Source organism: Phlebotomus argentipes, unplaced genomic scaffold (assembly GCF_947086385.1).
Source record: "Phlebotomus argentipes unplaced genomic scaffold, Phlebotomus argentipes genome assembly scaffold_4, whole genome shotgun sequence".
In the NCBI taxonomy this organism is placed as follows: domain Eukaryota; kingdom Metazoa; phylum Arthropoda; class Insecta; order Diptera; family Psychodidae; genus Phlebotomus; species Phlebotomus argentipes.
In genome coordinates this window covers 4,100,811-4,117,288 of record NW_026776174.1, presented here as the reverse complement: position 1 = coordinate 4,117,288, position 16,478 = coordinate 4,100,811, and the positions used below count along the sequence as shown (strand labels likewise).

Sequence of the window (16,478 nt, the reverse complement as noted above, 5' to 3'; positions counted from 1 at the left end):
TTTTAAACTTTACATTTGACTAAAACAAGTCATTCACGTTATGAATTGCAATTGAACTTACCTATAAACATTGTTACATTTATATCGGAATTTCCATAGAAGAATAGCTTTATTGAAATGCTGTAATTTGCGGTCAAGCTAATAATTTCACAACTTTTTGCAATTTTCAGATGATTCTGTTTCTATCTCAGGATTCTTAAAGGTTTAGTTCAGATTTAAAAGTGAAAAACTACATGAAATTTCTTTGCTTTCCCAAGCAAAAATCTTGACAAATATGATTGAGGAAGATAGTTAAATTTGGGTACTAAAATTCACTGGGTTTCGATTTGCTGAGCACATAAAACTTTAAATCGCTCGTCAGCCTCTATTAGTCCCCAAAGAATTGCGTAACCAGAACAATTCTACACTGAAATGTCCTTCTATTAATTTTTACGACTTGTCTCGTAAACTAATAAACAGTCTCAGATCAATAACGCAAGGATGAGACATTCAGAAGTTACAAATGTTTCGAAACTTCCCAGGAAAAAAACACCCAAAAACGTCACATGAATAATCAAGAAATAAATTCTAATCATCATAACTTAGAAATCTCTCGCGGAATGTGCCTAAAATTCAATCAACTAATAGATTGGCTTGAACTATTCAATTGATGCGCAGTTGTTGAAAATTCAATCTACAAAACATTCTCATAATTCTTCATTATGAATTGTCCACAGAGCAGCAGAAATGTCTCTGGCTTGTGCCTGACGCGCGACAAGACAAGTTGTAATTGCTCTGGGAAATCTATGAAACATTGCGCCCTTATTGGCGCTTTGGCACGGTTTTCCGAAGAAGTGCGGATGGGAAATCTACCTGAGTGGCGAAAATTCCGAGCCGTCGGGGTGGGAGAGACGTTCGCCGGTGGGGAATTCCCAGCCACAGGAGGGCCCTCGCTCAGAGGCCCCACAACTCGCCCACTCCTCAGACTCACCGTCGAGACTTCCTCTGTTGAGCGGCTGAGTGGAGTTCGCGGCTCTCGTGCTTCAGTTGCTGATAAAAGGCCGAGAAAGCAGCACGGATGCTCTCACAAGCTCCCCAGCACTTCTGCTGAGACTTTGTGGACTTTTTTGTTGATTTCTGTGTTTGTGCAAAAATTTACACCAATTTGTGCAGTGCGTCTAGGTTTTTTGCAATCCCGCTAAAAAGTGTTACGCCCATAAAACAGGTGTGTTGACAAAAATTTCTCACTTCAAACATATAAATAAAATTATTCAGTTGGTGGCATTTTTCGACCTCCCGCAGAGTTTGTGGAGAAAAAGCAGCTGAAACCGTGTGATAATTAATCATTATTTCATGATCAATTGAAAGTTGAAGATTTGCAATTTCTTGAGGGAAGGTGATTTTGCGAAAAGGTCGAGAAAATTGGGTCACATTGTTCGCATTTAGCTGGATTTTTCGTGAAATTTTGTACGATTCTCCTCCAGAATGTGTTTGGAATGCGAAGTATTTGAGTAAATGTTGAGGTAGGAAATAGCGAGCAAATAGTGTAATCAAAATCACCTGTTAGATTTTCACATTCTCTTCCTCACCTAATCGCTCTTTCTCGTGACATTAATAGTCGATTATACTTAAATATTCCCGTGACTCTTTATCGGACATCAAACAAACAGCTAAGAAAGCAAAAAAAAGAAGGAAAGACGGTCAGTGCAAAGCAGTTTGAAAAAGACACTTGAAATAAATTGTTGTTTTTTTTTATTGTGGAGCGAAGACAATAGAATGCAAAAATTTTCCACACTTGAATACACTTTTACCCTTATCGTGTGCGCATAGTCTGGAAAAAGACACCCAAAGTGCACCACCGTGGAAAATCACACATATTCGACGCTGTCTCGGGAATTTCTGTGTCGTCCGCCGGATGTGCAGTGACAAAAAAAGAGCACAACTATGAGAAATTTTCTCAAGATCATTTGATTGCCACTTCCGAGTTTTTCCCATCGTCCAGAGACCTCTCAAAGTGAAGAGACGATGAAAAGTGAGGAAAAAGCGTTGGATGAAAAAAAGCTGCTGCAATTTCCCATTAATTGATTCCCGTCTCGATTGCATTATTGGTGAATTTGCACATGTGAGATCGTGTGTCAATGAAAGTCTCTCGGTCGGGAAAGAAATTTAGCAATTTCACCTTGAAAGGCTGCAATCGTTCACGAAAATGGTATTAAGGACACGGTTGACAACATGTCGTCGTGAACGCCAGACGAATTCCTCAGCACTTCCGCTGATCACTTTTTCTGACACTTTTTGCGATCGCGATCAGTTGCAAAATGTGGAGAGAAGAAACATTCGAGAGCGATCGGCGAAATAAAGTGCCAAAACGGCAGTAAAAAAAAGTGATGTAGAAAAAGTCGATAAATATTTCATTGCCAAGGCAAGTTGTAGGGAAAATCATGAACACTTTTGAATAGATTGAAGATAAAGATACACCGGGAGACTATTTTATTGCTGGTAGTGTAAAATTCTGCTGATTTTTAGTGGATTCAACTTGTGGACCAAATTTCAAACAATACTTCGCTTATGATCATTTATTTTCACAACTCTGGTGATAATGATACAGAAATCAAATCGGCATTCATTTCAGAAGCACATGTGCTGATGATTGTCAAATATTGGGTTACAGAAGAAACCAAAGAGACCGAAGAAGAAAACAAAAAGGCAACAAAGCCATAATATATTTGTTTAAAATTTGTGGTCAAGTGTAAATAAAAACTTGTTGTGTAGAAAATAATCGACATCAGCAAAAATGAAAGAATTTGGTAACCAGCTCAATTACATTTCACGGAACTGAGTCAATTGTCGCTTTTTGCGAAAGAGATAATTGAAATTTTTACAACTCCAAAACCAACAAACGATTCAATTGAAGTGGAATTTAAATTTCGTATGAAAAATTACAAAATTCTCATTAAAACAGACAATTGCTTTGGGGTCAGTTTTATCTTGGACATTAGAATGTAAACATTTCATTCGGTATTGGTAAATAGAATTGAAGGCGAGGAGCATCTTGTAAACCTCTATATCCTTCCTTATCTTATTTACTTTTCAATTGAAATTTGTGCTAAACTTTCTTCGACGAGGCAAAAGAAGAGATTGCAACTGAAGGTTTTCCTCCCTCATAATATAAATTCAATGCTAAATTCCACACTTTATGATTAAGTCTCGACTCGTGTTCTTAAATATGTTCTTCTTCAATAATGACGTATTTTACCACACGTCATAGGTATTTAATTCTGTAAGCAGAGAATTAAATCAAAAACCCAATTCAAACACGCTACGAAAATACGCTTTGAGTGATGCATTTTCCCCTCAACTAAAATTCCTCTGCAATTAATAGTGTCGTTTTTACTAGCGGCAGCGGTGGAATATCCCATCAATCTTGCGCAGACGTCACAACTAGACTTTTACACTACGCAACTTCACTTGGGATTCGCCCGTAGATTTTCCACGTGGCGCTGGCAAAAATTCACAGCTTTTCATGGCAACTCTCGCGGCTCAAGAGTGTTTTATTGCCACTGGGTCGCCTTTTCGTGCGCTGGTAGAAGCATGTGACGGGTTTACGATAGACAGTGTGTGATCAAATGCACAGCATTGAACTTGACACCGCGAGTCTCGCGATTTGAAATGCTGTGAAGAAAATACAGCAGCGTCAATTTCAATATTCGAGTAGCAATTAACAGTCTATCCTTGAGTGTTTCACTCACTCATAAAACACGTCTTTGCTCTGGATAAATTGAATTAATATCATTCAACTCACACTGGAGGTGTTGGAGAGTTCAAAAAACCACCTCATGGACCCTCACTTTTTATGCTTCACTCTCTCTCTCTCTGCTGGTGAGATAAGGAAATGATTGCAATAAATTCTGCACACGCTTTTCGGAAGGTGAATTTCTTTTATTGCCAACTGGCAGAGCGGCCCAAAACTAGGGCGCCATTGATAAAGTTCTTTGCGAAAAGCAAAGTCACGAAAAGCATCACGTGAGTTGACCTCCACGGAAAGTCGACAGGATTAAGAGTGGAGGTTTCCCGAGGTAACAAAAACTAATTTGTGTGCAAGGCACTTGGTGAAATATTTGCCCCAATTTCCATCACAGGAAGGAAGAATTCTTCTTCATTGCAGTGCACAGTCAGGAAAAAAAGACTTATTGAGGGAAATTCTAGTGAAGGTGATCATAAAATTTTTTATAAGCCTTCAAATGCTTATAAAAACACAAGTTTGGCCCGAGGAAAACCATATTTGAGGAGAAGCGTTAAAACAAAACATGTTAAGAATGATTAGTTAGTTTAGAACATGGTTAACGACATTTTCCATCCCAGTGAATAAAAATGTTTTCTTGGCCATTTGTGCTGAAATTGTCAATCGTCAAGCGATTCGAATGTCTTTCTATCGACGCAAGAGAGATAAATTTGAGATCTCGAAACGTACAAATTGTATAAAATGTCATTATTAGAACTATCAATCATCACCAATGAAAGTGAAATAACAAGTGTGTTTGCCACACATTTCCTCGAATTTTTATTAAAAATATTTGCTTTCCGCTTTTTTTCTTTTGAAACTCCATATCTTCAGACATCAATTAAGATATTACTGATTGTAGTTTGCTCACAGTGTGTTCTTATCCGCAACCTTGCATTCTTTCTTCAACAGAAACTTCTCGAAACAAAAATCTCTCATTATCAGTGAAGACGCAATAAAATTAGTGAATAGGTAATCCACAAATTGCTGAGAATTAATTGAAGGTGAGCTAAGTGGATGTTACTAGAATTTGGTAGAAATTGGCTTTGAGAGATAAAAGAAACGTGAATGAATGGCTTTGACTGTGTCTGTTTTGCGAGATATGGAGAAATATTTATGAATTTTCATTATCATTCCCAACGTGTTTCAATTAACACAAATTATCACGTGTTTCTTAGCATTTTACATGCACAATTTGTATTCCAAATATTTACATTGTCGATATGGTGTGTGTCATATGCAAAATAACCATTTCACAGATTGTGGATTTTTAATTGAGTATGAAATCTGTCGTGCCGATTTTCCCACTTAACAGACTTTGAACATAATAACGAGGTTTCTCGGGGATTGCCCGTCGATATGAGCGAGATGAAATGAGTCAAATGTAGAAAACCCTGTTGCACATCTAACAAACTCCTCTTGTTTGCCAAATGAGGTTCGCATATGGGAAATTCTCCAAATAGAACTCTATATTGGTGATCATTTTATTAGTGTAATTGGACACCTTTTATTTATGAAGAAATCACCGTGAATTTAACGCTTTGCTGATCACTGAGTCTCTGACGCACACATTTTGAAATTTTAATTATATTTCCACTGTGGAACTTGTTTCGTGAAATTTTCGCTCACCAACGTTCAAGATTGCTGCACACAACTTGACATTTTTTCGGAGTCGCCTTTTCAATGAATTTCCTCGAGACGATCTTATTTTGCATTTTCATTGACCGCGTGCAGAAACGATCATCGATCTGCTCGAAGGTTTTAAGCAAATCGAACTGAAATTATTTATTACTCGTCGTCAATGCAATCGATTTTGGGTGAGTATATCAATGATAAAAGCAAATTACTTCCTGACATTGCTGCGAAATAGCTTTATCAGTCGAGGAATGCATGTTTAGAATGGCAGAGAAGTGGGGATACCATAAGACAATCCCAGATTGAAGTCAAGCGTGAAGAGATTGAATATATTGATTTAAGAAAAGAAACTTTTTCTAACAATCTTTTCCCAGAAATTACGTAATTCGCTGATTATTGGTTGCACTCAGAAAAATTGGTTGGAAACAATTCTTTTTTTTTAATACAGATTAGTGAATTATTATGATAGAATCGAGACGAAGAGAAACAGGAAAATAAGTTGACTCAGATGTTACACAAAAATATTTACAAGATTGTTGTGGAAGTGAATGTTTTTTGCTAACGGAATTCGTAAACCAAAGTGTGAAATGTGGAAACTTCCATGGCGAGCTAGAAATAACACTTGGTTATGATAGGCAAAGTCATACTTTCCTTTTATGAAGCTATCTCTAATTAATATGCTTCTTAACCAAGACGATAATTGCGCACACTATTAAATCAATAACCACTAGTTCTGACACAGTAACATCGCACGAAGAAGCATTCTCTGTTGATAAGGCGAAAAAGAATGATTTAATAGCTGAAAAAGTTGGGTCTTTTGCTGCATTTTCCCATGTTGTACAATTAATAATTCATTAACTCCTATAATACTGCTCATTTTAATGACTTTGCCTTCTGTGAAATTACCCAGCAATTTCCCGCTCAATTGTGACGCGTGCTCTCACAGATCAGCTCATTTTCGATGTTAAACGCTCAACTTTATTTAATCTAATTGCTCGTGATAATTAAATAGAGACAAGTGTTACGAATTGTGTTTGTTTTCACTCCCATTTATTTGTACTCAAGTTCACAATTTGCCATTCGTTTTATCACGCCGAAAATCTCTTGTTGTCTGTTGATGGGAAAAATGATTTAAGAGTGTTAATTGTCAACAAGCTATTCATCCGAAATGGCGCGCGTGGCCCCACTTTTGCTTGGGCGTCGCGTGCCAAGTCAAGATATGATAGTGAAGGAACTTTTTGGCATCTTGCACCCCGTCCGTCACTCTTTTGCCACCCATTTAATGGTCCTTCTCGCCTCCGCATCATCGCAAAACGACCAGAGTCAATTTATTTGCTGTTGAAACAAATCAACGAGGAGAGTAGCAAATTGAATCATCGTACAATCATAAAATATCAAAAGGAGAGTCATATGACATGAATTAAGGCAATATTAAGCGCAATGTCTCTCTCTCTCTCTCGCCATATGTATATGTATGTAAAGGAATGGCGAGAGCTAGACTGCTATTGGGAATGGGTGTGATAAACGCGCACACACAAGGATTTTCCAAGCATCAATATAATTAAACAAGCGAGCAAGAACGAGAAAACAAGCACGTGATGAGAGATGATGCCAGAGAGTCACATGATCGAAATCCCTCGCAAAGAAACCCGCAGAGCGGAGGAATTAAGCTGAGAACTGGAAAGAGTGACGCTTTATCATTTCGACTGGCGGAACGAGTCGCGAACTGGGCAAAAAGAAAGGCCCGAAAAACGCGGCAAGAGCACTCCAAAGTGAAGATCAAAAATTCGCCAAGTCACAGAAATTGTACGACAAGCAAGTTGAGAGCCAAAAAACATCAATATCAATGGGTCATCGACCACTCGTGCAAATTGCTATTTAAATGTATGCCTCTCACCGTGAATCTCTGAAGACTTGGCGTTCAGTGAAATTGCAATAACACCCAAAAAAGCTCCACCAGTGCCTAAGCAGAAGAGACCATTGAGCTAGGAGTTATTGTAGCATTTTCAGGCCACAAAAGTTCACTTCAGCGTTGACCATGGTTTTTGTGCGAAGAATATTCATAACAAGTAATTTGCATTGCTTCTCCAAAATTGTTGGTTTTTTTTGCAAGAGGTTTTTTGATTGTCCGCACGAGGAGTGCCTAAATTGCTGGAAAAGCCCATGAGTTGTAGCTAAATTTGCGACAACTCAAACATTCCTTGAGGTTGGTCTATTTCCATATTAATTTCACAAGAGAATTAAGTCAGTAGAAGCACTCTCTCAGATAAGATTATTTCACCCTGAACTTCCCAAACACGATATTCTTGAAAACTGCAAGTGACAAATGCTTGTCTAATGTGAAACTCGTGAAACATTGAGAGTTAACTCAAGTGTTTTAATAGGTATTTTAATATAAATTTCGCGCACATTTATTATTACATTTGTAGACAATTAAGGAAGATCATGAATGAGTGTTTAAACAGATTGACATTTTCTGAATTCTTTTCAGCAAAATAATTGCTCATAAACTTAAATATTTGCTGTCACAAATATTACAGAGAGTATAAAGTAAACTGAACCTCATTGAATTTTAATCACACAAGGCATATATAATTGCAGACAATTCATTATCAATTAATAGAGGAAGTGCTGAAAAATGCGGCTATAACATTTATTGAAATGGAATTTCTGGGAAAGACATTTAAGTTAAAATTGGTTTTTTTTTAAACGAAGAATGCTCAAAAAAGAATATGATTCTTCCTTGCAGATCATCTCAGGATGAAGCCACACACCAACTTTAGCGGCGAGAACGGGTCGTACGTGAATGAAGCACTGGACAGTAGTACTCTGGACGTGAGAATTCCAAATGACGGCGAACCCCATGGAGGTCTTAAAGGCTCCAACGAGTTCATTCGTGAGTATCTCGACAGGGCTTGGCTCAGTAGCTGGCAATAAATCATGAAAAAGTGTCGCAAAATCACTAAATTCAAACACTATTTGCAATAATAATGCTGATTGAGTGAGACAAATTGATGTGTTATAATGGGGCACTTTGTCATGCACAATTCATATCCGTGACAGTGAATTCGCTCACCTTGACCAGGGGAAACTCTCTCCCGCGCATTTTTCACGCTCCGATCATGTGGGAAAATTTCCACGAGTTTCGATCATATTATTAAATGGCTCACCCATTTTTTACCTGCACAGTCACGGACAGCAAGGAGCAGAAATGTCGCCTGGAGGATGTGAAAATGTGGTGCCGAAGGCGAGCAACGAGTGCACTGTCTAAGAAGGTTCTCTACAAGAGACTTCCCATTCTAAACTGGCTGCCCAAGTGAGTATCTTGCACTATTTCTCATATTTCTCAATTCAGTCGTTGCGAAAATTCCTCATTGTTTGAGGAAAATACAAGAGAATAACATAATTTCAGATGTATAGCTATCGACCTTCATTGATAAATTGAGTGTGAAATGAGAAATTGCGTAAGAAATGTACTTTTTGGATAGATTTCGGTCTTTCTTATTAATTGATTTTCTATTGATGATGAAATTTAGATTCTTAAGTAGACGTTTCTTTACCACTCTTGCAGGTACTCATCCACTGATGCAATGGGAGACGTTGTCGCGGGTATCACTGTGGGTCTCACAGTAATTCCACAGGCTCTGGCCTATGCCGGCATTGCTGGTTTGCCTGCGGCTTATGGGCTGTACGGTTCGTTCCTCGGGTGCTTCCTCTACATCTTCCTGGGCAGCTGCAAGGATGTGCCCATGGGCCCATCGGCCATCTCTTCACTGCTCACACTGCAGGCAGCTGGAGGAGTGTGGCAGAAGGCAGTGCTGCTCACATTCCTCACAGGCATCATTGAGCTACTCATGGGCGTCTTCGGTCTAGGATTTCTCGTAGATTTCGTCTCAGGGCCAGTGTCGTCCGGGTTCACGTCCGCTGTGGCCCTCATTATCGCCACATCTCAGGTGAAGGATGTCCTGGGCATAAACGCCAAAGGCAGCACTTTTATCTCAGTCTGGCGAAGCATCTTCACAGAAGTGCACAACACCCGACCCTGGGACACAGTCTTGGGCATCACTTGCATCGCTGTGTTGCTCATCATGAAGATTCTCTCTACAATTAAGGTAAAACTTCCACAGATCATATGAAATCTTGAACTGTATTCTAATATCAGACATTATCGTTCTAGATCGGACCTGCTGATGAGGAACTCAAGTCCTCAAAGCACAAGATCATCAACAAAACCCTCTGGTTGGTGGGAACTGCGCGAAATGCTATTCTTGTAGTGATCTGCGGCGCCATTGGATACTCCTTTCAGTCCACTGTGGTGCCCTTCCGCCTCATTGGCAACGTTCCGGCGGGTCTTCCCAGTTTCCAAGCGCCCCCATTCTCCATTCCCGGCAACGAGACGATCGCAGAGCCCGATCAGTCCTTCGTCGACATGGTGACATCAATGGGATCAGGCCTGGTTGTTGTTCCTCTGATCGCCCTTATGGAGACCATCGCCATCTGCAAGGCATTCGCCAATGGAAAACCCGTGGACGCTACGCAGGAGTTGATCGCCATCGGTGTGGGAAACATTGCCAACTCCTTCGTTCAGGGCTTCCCAGGCACAGGAAGTCTGTCGCGATCGGCTGTGTTCAATGCCAGCGGCGTCAGAACTCCGATGGCGAACATCTACACCTCGCTTCTGGTCATCTTCGCCCTGCAGTTCTTCACGCCTTACTTCTACTTCATCCCGAAAGCCACCCTCGCTGCCATCATAATAGCAGCTGTGATTTTCATGGTGGAAGTGAAGGTGGTGAAGCCGATGTGGAGGACTAAAAGTGAGTACAATTGTACCATAGTCATACTTTACACGCTGAATTACACCATTGAAAATCAATATTCCGTGAAATATGAGCTTCAACAGTCTTCATTTAATAATTAAATGCGAAATTAATACATTTTATTGGGTCATATAAATGATCTTCACGCTCAACTGATGCCGAAACCGGAGAGGAAAATGTTCACTTAAATTATAAGTTTGCCTAAGATTACCTAATCAGCAGTAATATTATTTTTATAGCCATGAGAAAATGTAGCTTTATGATGTTTTCGCAAAAAAATGTCCTAATTTAAATGTTTGCAAATTCAAAAGAGGGGCAATTTTGGAAATGATGAATAACAATGCAGATTCAAATAAGACTTTACAGCCAGCTTGAGGAAGTTTCCACTGTCTTTATTGTTTGTTTTTCATGTGTTTGGCGAAGAGCTTCCAAACCCCAAAAGATATTCTATGCTAAGCTACGGAATTTTTCTTTGCAGAGAGTGACCTTATTCCTGGTCTTGGAACCTTCATCGCATGCCTTTCGTTGCCTTTGGAGATGGGAATCCTTGTTGGAGTCGGACTTAACATGGTATTCATCCTTTACCATGCAGCAAGACCAAAAATCTCCGCGGAGACGTTAGTTGTAAGTTCTACCCTACAGAAAATAATGGTATTTGAGACCTCTTCTGATCATTAATCATCATTTCTCAACAGAGCCCAGGTGGAACTCAGTACCTCATCATAACACCTGATCGCTGCCTCATTTTCCCCTCCGTGGATTACGTTCGCAATCTCGTGACCAAGCACTCACGCAAACAGAATCTCCCCATCGTAATCGATTGCTCGCACGTGTACGGAGCTGATTACACGGCAGCCATGGTGATTTCTCTGCTCACTGAGGACTTTGCCAAGAGGAAGCAGCCTCTGTACTTCTACAATCTCAAGCCCAGCGTCTGCAGTGTCTTCGAAGGACTCTCGCCGGTGGACTTTGTGGTCTACTATCGTGAGGAAAAGATTGACGATCTGCTGCGCGACTACAAGCTCAAGTCCGTGACGGAAGGAGTTTAGACAGAGTGAAATGTTCCCACATGAACTACCATTATCTCTTGCAGCCTTCTAGATTAGATTAACCCTTAGGCAAGAAATAGGATAGAAGGATTAAAACAGTATTTTTCGATAAAGTATTTCCAACCTATATTATTATTAGCAGTTGTAATTGTATTGCATTTAAAAGAGAATTATAATTAATTTGCATAAAAATCATGAATTGATCGTTTTACTTTTATCTTGAGAAACAGGAAAATCACTACTCCCGACTTGTGATAACGAATTTTAGGAAATCACAATCATTATTCTCACGCGCTTGAGAAAAATCACGGTGAAGTTGTGATATCATAAAATCAAAGGAAAACTTATCATTATTCTAATTTTCTAAGGAAATAAAATAATAATTATAGCAATAATTTTTTATGCAAAGCGGTTTATACCACGATTAATAATTGACTTACAACTTGTCACATTACGTAAATGTAAATTATATGAAGCATGAAATCCATCATCTAGTTAATAATTTATTACAATATTCCGTTCATTCCTGATGCGGTTTGATCTGGAATTATTGGGAATCGGGAAGCGCTGGAAAGAAAAAACATAGAATTTCGCCGTGAGTGCGTTTGACACCTTTTGTGACAGCGAAATTGGCGCCTCCCTTTGTTTACACCGTGTGTCTTGCGTGTTTCCAGAAGCGATAAATTTTTCTGGCTTCCCTCAGAAGTCCTGAATATAATCCGTGATTTGCAATATTCTGTTGTAAAGTCTGCAATAAAACCTAGTGAAAATGGAGAGCGAAGTGATGTCTGTGGATTCATTGTTGAAAGATTCCCAGTCGCCTGCGTCCAAGGAGAAGAAGATAGAGCTGCTGAACAGGTCCTGGGTAGATGTTATGGAGGAAGAAGAGGCGGCAAGAACTCTTGCCAAGGAACAAGCAACAAGAGAGAGCCAGAACGAGAAAGCAACGGAGGAAACTGAGGAGCCAGAGAGCGCTGAGCGTCAAGATGTTTACGAGGTTGTAGACGAAGTGGGATACAATCAGGAGGACTTTCTGGACATTGATGAGAACTCTATGGATTTGTCAGATGACAAGAGAAATATCGAGATTGATTTCCTAGACCGGGAGAACGAGAAGAAGTTTGACAAATTGGTGAAGGAAGAGAAAATCAAGACACCCTTCAAGAGACGCTTTTCCGGAGAGTCTATCCAGGAGGGTGGGACTGAAGCCACTGAGTCAAAGAGGAAGAAAGACACCACGCATCGTGTTCGCTCGACTAGCAACAGTTCTGGCAGCACAAACAACTCTGGAAACACCAAAATGAAGAGGGAATACGAGAGTGATCCGGAGATTCTGATGAGACGCCAGAAGCAGATTGATTTCGGGAAGAACACCATCGGCTACGACAACTACATCAATCAAGTGCCAAAGGCCGAGAGAGCGTCCACAGATCCCAACACTCCGCAGAAACGCTTCAAGTACAGCCGAAGAGCCTGGGATGGACTGATAAAGCAGTGGCGAAAGCAATTGCACGCTTGGGATACAAATAATGATGAGGAGAAAGAGGCTGAAGCTGATATGGAGACATGAGTCGTCAAAGATATAATTTATATGTTCACCAGTTTCATTTAGATAGCTTAAGACAGTGGATTTCATTGAGAATCTCTGACAATCTTTCATTCTGGCGCTTCTCAAGCATCTCCAGTTTCTCATCAATCTGTCTAGTGATATTCTCCTCCAGTTTCTTTAAACGTTGTTCGAGGAACTCCTTTATATCGCCTTCTGCCAAGGTGTTCGACTGCGTTGGGAGATTGTGCACTGATGAACTGCTCTTGGCAGCGTTGCTGGACATCGCTTGAACCATCAGCTTCGAGGCCAATGAACTCTTCAGCTTCTGGGACTCTTCGGAGGGATTCAAGCTAGACAGATTCAGCAATTCACTCAGATTAGACATATCCACTCCTGGCAGGAAAGAAGCTGGCTTCCACGGACGCTCCAGTATTTTGACATGAACTCCAAAGATTACAATTGGGCTTTCCCGAGGAATAAGCTGCAAACAGGCGCTTTAAAGCATGTTCTCTTGCATTGTCATAGCAAATTACCTTTACTGTGATGAAGGATTCTCCCTTGTCGAACCTAATATCGTATCTGTAGACATCTAGCTCGTTGATCTCACTGTACACGGCTCCATCGACAGTCTCCCGGTATGTGAAAGAGATTCCAGAGAAGATTTCTGCCCTCTTGCAATATGAAACCGCGAAGCTCACAGACTTGATGAGATTATTAGCCGACCGGATGGTCAGACTACACTGATTCTCGTCCTCGCCATCCTCAGGACGCTCCAGGACAATCGTGCGGGCATCATCGACGATATCCGTTGGGAATTCTGGAAGTCTGCGAAAGAGGGAAGATGTCATAACCTGAGTTTTCCAAGTTCAGTCGATTTTGCTTGCTCACTCTGAGGACTTTTCATCACAGTGAGACAAATCTATCACATTCTGTAGGTTGCCATCCAGAAGATGCCAGTTTGTGGTAAATTCTAACATATTTTCTGGTAGAAAACGACTTGGAAAGCGATACAAACGAAGAAATCAAAACACTCCGAGCGTGCAATTTGCGAAGGTAATTACACTGTCATGATAAGCTGCATAAAAAGTACAAATTTCTCACATTTGAAAAACCACACAGGAAAATCTCTGCATTTAAGTCGTTCAAGAATATTCTTTTTATCTCGTAAACCTAGCAAATAAAATTCCGTTTGCAGCACTTGCGGTAAGCAAAAAACATTTCTTGAAGAGGACCGAAACTACGCCACTGCGTTGTTTATTTATGGACTGTTTTTATCAGTGCAGTCTGGGAAATATTTACTTCCATTTGTATCTGGCAGAGGCGCTGACTGGCGACCTTGTGTGACGTCATAGGTCATTTGTGACGGGAGTCGGCGAGTATCCGAGACTTGGATTACTTCCTGCAGAACCATTAGCGCGTTGAGGAGAGTCTCAAGGATGGCCGGCAAGTACAAGATTGTGATGGTGCGCCACGGCGAATCGGAGTGGAACCAGAAGAACCTCTTCTGCGGCTGGTTCGACGCCGACCTCAGCGACAAAGGTCGCGAGGAGGCGAAATCAGCTGGAAAGGCCATCAAGGAAGCCGGCCTGAAGTTCGATGTGGCTCACACGTCCTTCCTCACGCGCGCCCAGAACACGCTGGCGTCGATCCTGCAGGAGAGCGACCAGACGGGCATTCCCATCGAGAAGACCTGGCGTCTCAACGAGCGCCACTACGGCGGCCTCACTGGGCTCAACAAGGCCGAGACGGCCGCCAAGTACGGCGAGCAGCAGGTGCAGATCTGGCGCCGCAGCTTCGACGTGCCCCCACCGGCCATGGAGCCCGACCATCCCTACTATGACAAGATCGTGAAGGATCCCCGCTATGCTGGCGACCCGAAACCCGAGGAGTTCCCCATGTTCGAGTCCCTGAAGCTGACCATCGAGCGCACCCTGCCGTACTGGAACAGCGTGATTGTGCCCCAGATGCAGGCCGGCAAGAAGATCGTGATTGCCGCCCACGGAAACAGCCTGCGAGGCATCGTGAAGCACTTGGACAGTAAGAATGTGGCTGTTGAAATTGTGGCGGGATATTTTGTAATTCCTCTGTCCTTTGCAGATATGAGCGATGCGGCAATTATGGAGCTGAACTTGCCCACGGGCATTCCGTTCGTGTATGAACTGGATGAGAACCTGAAGCCGGTGGTGTCCATGAAATTCCTCGGCGATGAGGAGACTGTCCGGAAGGCCATGGAGAGTGTCGCTGCCCAGGGCAAAGCCAAATAGATGATCGCTCTGAGCGACCGTATTTATCTCAATATTTATTCGAACGAGGTGAATCGTTGTAAAATAACTCGGTGAAATACATGTAAGCTCTTCGTGTTCACAGAAGCAAAATTCTTGATTTTTCCATTGAAGAGGCGGAAAATTCTTGGGCTTTTAAATTCCTTCAAGAGCGCGGCGAAAAACATCGCGAGCGCCGTAACCTCACTTTGGCGGAGATGGTTTTGTATTGTCAGAGGAACAGAATGCATAAACAAAAATTCTAATTATTAATTCATCTCCTCTACACAGTTGTTCAGTGTGTTAAAATGCATCTGTCCGGTGCCACGCGGATCCGGGTGTTGATTATAATTGTGTGTATTGTAATATTTTGGCTTCTGTTCAAGCAATTTCTGGAGAATCGAGCCCTCGAAGTGGTAAACTAGCGGCTAGTGTGATTTTCCCTGAAACTGCTCTCTTTCACGGAGTCTCTCTTCCAGGACGAGATTGTGATAAAGCCCTCGGGAGCTCCTGTGGTCGTGGGCGTGTACTACGAAGCTCTCTGTCCAGATTCTAAGCACTTCGTGGTGAAGCAATTGAAGACAACGCATGATGCGGCTCCTCAGCTTATAGATATTGACTTTATTCCCTACGGGAAGGCTACCGTGAGTCCTGCAAATGGGTTTAGCTGTGGGAATTGGTGTAGCTGACTGTATTGGCTTTCAGACGGAAGTTCGGCCGGACGGATCCCTCGAGTTCAACTGCCAGCATGGCCAGGTCGAGTGTGAGGCCAACATCATCCATGCATGCGTGGTGGACGTGATTTCAGATTCAGATCTGCGTCTCAAAATGGTGACGTGTATGATAAGGGATAATATCGAGCCCAAGAACGCCTTCCACAGAGTGAGTACTTCAATTGGCTGAGATAAGGTGTCGTGTTCGACTCTATCGATTGATTTTCATCGCCAGTGCGCTAAGGAAAACAGCATCGATTCTGCTGATAAGATACAAAAGTGCTACAGTGGGCCTCATGGGGCAGAGCTGCTGAAGACGCACGGCGAGAAGACGCACGCTCTTCGGCCCAGGATGGACTTTGTGCCCACAGTGACGCTGGACGGTGGACAGTACAAGCAGGCGCTCATCCTGAAGAATCTTCTCAAGGAAGTGTGCAAGATTGTCGCCGGACGAGGTCCTGTACCCGATGTCTGTGCAGGTGAGAGTCTGACTGACTAATAGAACAATGTTTTTAGGAAAAAAAACGAGCTCGATCATGGACAGTGACGCAAATTGGGGATATTTATATCAGCACTCATTTGGATTTTTACTCCACCTCATCATCCCATGTGAACAAAAATAAATTACGTGTGTCATTCCATAGGGGAGAGAGAATAAAGAAATATTGTGCAGAAACGTGAAAATGAATATTTT

At 41.6% G+C, this 16,478-nt stretch overlaps 5 protein-coding genes across 8 annotated transcripts; 4 read left to right on the top strand and 1 right to left on the bottom strand.

Moving 5' to 3' along the window:
• Positions 1 to 1,029: 1,029 nt before the first annotated feature.
• On the top strand, positions 1,030 to 11,454 carry LOC132257460 (sodium-independent sulfate anion transporter-like). Of its 4 annotated transcripts, none has more exons than XM_059754370.1 (8): positions 1,030 to 1,204; positions 4,673 to 4,764; positions 8,145 to 8,291; positions 8,585 to 8,711; positions 8,967 to 9,507; positions 9,573 to 10,209; positions 10,691 to 10,836; positions 10,908 to 11,454. In XM_059754370.1, the coding sequence occupies exons 3-8, from the start codon at positions 8,156 to 8,158 to the stop codon at positions 11,259 to 11,261; spliced, it is 1,941 nt and encodes a 646-aa protein (XP_059610353.1). In that variant the 5' UTR covers positions 1,030 to 1,204; positions 4,673 to 4,764; positions 8,145 to 8,155; the 3' UTR covers positions 11,262 to 11,454. The 4 variants fall into 4 exon arrangements, with proteins under 4 accessions (XP_059610353.1, XP_059610352.1, XP_059610354.1 ...); XM_059754371.1 differs by lacking the exon at positions 1,030 to 1,204 and adding an exon at positions 1,463 to 1,896; XM_059754369.1 differs by lacking the exon at positions 4,673 to 4,764.
• Positions 11,455 to 11,859: 405 nt separating this feature from the next.
• LOC132257518 (histone RNA hairpin-binding protein) lies at positions 11,860 to 12,831 on the top strand. Its single transcript, XM_059754461.1, has one exon. The coding sequence runs from the start codon at positions 12,031 to 12,033 to the stop codon at positions 12,829 to 12,831; it is 801 nt and encodes a 266-aa protein (XP_059610444.1). The 5' UTR covers positions 11,860 to 12,030.
• A 34-nt stretch (positions 12,832 to 12,865) lies between these two features.
• On the bottom strand, positions 12,866 to 13,995 carry LOC132257517 (uncharacterized). The gene is made up of 3 exons (XM_059754460.1): positions 13,699 to 13,995; positions 13,344 to 13,635; positions 12,866 to 13,291 (listed from the first exon to the last, which is right to left on the bottom strand). The coding sequence occupies exons 1-3, from the start codon at positions 13,785 to 13,787 to the stop codon at positions 12,866 to 12,868; spliced, it is 807 nt and encodes a 268-aa protein (XP_059610443.1). The 5' UTR covers positions 13,788 to 13,995.
• Positions 13,996 to 14,136: 141 nt separating this feature from the next.
• Positions 14,137 to 15,185, top strand: LOC132257461 (phosphoglycerate mutase 2). Its single transcript, XM_059754372.1, has 2 exons — positions 14,137 to 14,847; positions 14,908 to 15,185. The coding sequence occupies exons 1-2, from the start codon at positions 14,247 to 14,249 to the stop codon at positions 15,072 to 15,074; spliced, it is 768 nt and encodes a 255-aa protein (XP_059610355.1). The 5' UTR covers positions 14,137 to 14,246; the 3' UTR covers positions 15,075 to 15,185.
• Positions 15,186 to 15,277: 92 nt separating this feature from the next.
• On the top strand, positions 15,278 to 16,468 carry LOC132257462 (gamma-interferon-inducible lysosomal thiol reductase-like). The gene is made up of 4 exons (XM_059754373.1): positions 15,278 to 15,487; positions 15,551 to 15,715; positions 15,777 to 15,953; positions 16,020 to 16,468. Exons 1-4 carry the CDS (start codon positions 15,380 to 15,382, stop codon positions 16,281 to 16,283), a joined length of 714 nt encoding a protein of 237 aa, XP_059610356.1. The 5' UTR covers positions 15,278 to 15,379; the 3' UTR covers positions 16,284 to 16,468.
• The last annotated feature ends 10 nt before the right edge of the window (positions 16,469 to 16,478 follow it).